The sequence below is a fragment of the Macadamia integrifolia genome, chromosome 8 (genome assembly GCF_013358625.1).
Source record: "Macadamia integrifolia cultivar HAES 741 chromosome 8, SCU_Mint_v3, whole genome shotgun sequence".
Lineage (NCBI taxonomy): Eukaryota > Viridiplantae > Streptophyta > Magnoliopsida > Proteales > Proteaceae > Macadamia > Macadamia integrifolia.
Window position 1 is genome coordinate 20,540,416 of NC_056564.1, and position 2,269 is coordinate 20,542,684.

General features: G+C 41.3%; 1 protein-coding gene across 3 annotated transcripts; it reads left to right on the forward strand.

The window, feature by feature from the left end:
- On the forward strand, window positions 1-1,119 carry LOC122087588 (uncharacterized protein At4g22758-like). Of its 3 annotated transcripts, none has more exons than XM_042656771.1 (3): window positions 1-474; window positions 553-708; window positions 831-1,119. In XM_042656771.1, exons 1-2 carry the CDS (start codon window positions 174-176, stop codon window positions 675-677), a joined length of 426 nt encoding a protein of 141 aa, XP_042512705.1. In that variant the 5' UTR covers window positions 1-173; the 3' UTR covers window positions 678-708; window positions 831-1,119. The 3 variants fall into 3 exon arrangements, with proteins under 3 accessions (XP_042512705.1, XP_042512704.1, XP_042512703.1); XM_042656770.1 differs by having other exon boundaries at window positions 3-474; window positions 854-1,119; XM_042656769.1 differs by having other exon boundaries at window positions 11-474; window positions 845-1,119.
- The last annotated feature ends 1,150 nt before the right edge of the window (window positions 1,120-2,269 follow it).

Below are 2,269 nucleotides of genomic sequence, written 5' to 3' on the forward strand. Positions count from 1 at the left end.
CTAGATTCCAAGTTTAAGATCCCAATCACAACCTCTTTGCTGGAAGGAATCGGGCCAACTCTCTCTCTCTCTCTCTCTCTCTCTCTCTCTCTCTCTCTCTCTTGCGAGAGAATAAAACACACCCAACGGCACTCTCCATCACCTTTTCTAGCAAATTATCAAAACTGTCTCAGATGCATCGGCCGGAGAGCTACCCTGGGATCCCCCGCAGAATCCGTGGCATTCTCGAACCATCCGTCTCCGGCGGCTCTACTTCGTCGGAAAATGGTTACCAGAAGCTAACGAAGGTTCTCGTCAATGTCACGGTCGAACGGAGCTTGGGACCTGTTCATGTCCTGTTGTCGCCGGAGAAAACTGTCGAAGATCTGATTAAAGCTGCTTTAGATGTTTACTTGAAAGAGAAGAGAAGAACGTCTTTGACTGAATCCGATCCTCACTGTTACGAGCTTCATTACTCCCAATTCGCCTTGGAAAGTAAGTCCTCAACCGAATTGATTAGAATTAAATGTTGAAATTAGTTCTCATCAAAGAGTTTAATGATTTGTGGTTTAGGTTTGAATCCGAAGGAGAAACTGATAAATTTGGGATCGAGAAATTTCTTTTTATGTTCAAAGCGGACAAACCCAGTCAATTCATCCTCTTCCGAACAAACGAAGAAGGCATCTGCTAACAAGTAACCATTTCCATGGATGAGGCTCGTGCCTGAAGGTTCTCTATCCTCAATTGCTCATTCCTTTACCACTTATTTACTTTCAAAACGCCTTATTGTTTCCCTAATCGATCTTTTTCAATCCTATATTGTAATTTCTGCATTCCTCTTTACTCATCAGTTGATCACTCGCAGTACTTGCAGACATTCCTCGGTGCTCAATTCATTGATCCCCAGTCCCTACCAGCTCAATTTTGGCTGCAGCTTCTGAGAAATACATGATTATCTACCGTTTACCCATTCTTAAGGCCTCGATTGCGGTGCTCATCAAATCCATAAAGAACAATGTGCGAATAGTTCGTGAGAGTTCGGCGATTTTAGATAGCTTGGATCGTATATCATTATAGAATCTGATAACTTGGAGCCTTTGTTATTCATAATGTAATTCAGAATTCAAGTGTTTTCAATAAGTTCACATTGTCATTACCAGAAAAATCCAATTGGGCTCGAAGGAAATCCAAGTATTTAACAAAAACCGTAGGATCAAAACCAAGACTAGAGCTTTCTACAGAGTTAATATTCTGAATTTCAGCTTACCTGAGAATCACTGATGACCCATCATGCAGAGGTTAGTGTTACAAGGTCAAAAAAGTCTTATCATATTTTAAGTTAACGCTGTTATACATTAGGGTGCGGTGGATATTATTTTCAATTTGTGGGGTCACAGGAAATTATGAGCATTTTAGAAATGGTACAAGAAAATTTCCCAAATTTTTATTACCAAAAAAGAAAAACTTGTCAATTCATTTTAGAATAAAGAAAGAAGGAAGCATCATATGGATTAATACCCCGCTTCATACACATTTAGGTGAAATAGTAAGGCTACACCATTGTGATTAAGTGGTCACGAGTCCAAGTAGACTACGAACATTATGATCCTCCTCAAACTGCAATGGCGAGAGCCTTGTGCATTGAGTACATCCTTTTTTGAGCATGTTTAAGGAATTTTCTCAAAAAAAAAAAAAAAGATTTATGGAAGGAAATTTTATTCAATCTTGGTGCCAAGATTCAAGAACAGGGTGTTGGTGTTGTTGTAACCCGACAGTCACTGAGAGGGGGGGTGAATCAGTGAGTCCAATTCCGATCCCCAAAAAACTTGTCTGATGTCTGGCCAAGAAAAACCTGATATACCTGTCCCTGTTTGCACACAGTCGTATGCACACTCAGCCTCTCATAGGCACTTCCAAGTATGCACACCCATTCCACATTCCACGCACTTCAATATCAAATGCAAACAACAAACACCCACAACACAGGGTTTTTACGAGGTTCGGCAATTTGCCTACATCCCCGGAGTAGTGTCTGTAAAGGCTTCGTACCTACTCAATACACTACTTTTGATTGCACCTACAGTCGGAAGCACCCGCACCCAATTTTCTCAAGCCGAAGCTGAGATGGCACTCGTAGTGCCGATACAATGTGTAGCACCCACTACACGGGAGCACCCACTCCCGGTGCTTAGCACCCACTAAACACACAATAAATAATACAATTAAATTGGGCTTATATCAATGCCCTACAGTCAAGCTCTGCCTAGCATATGCATCCACAACTAGCTAG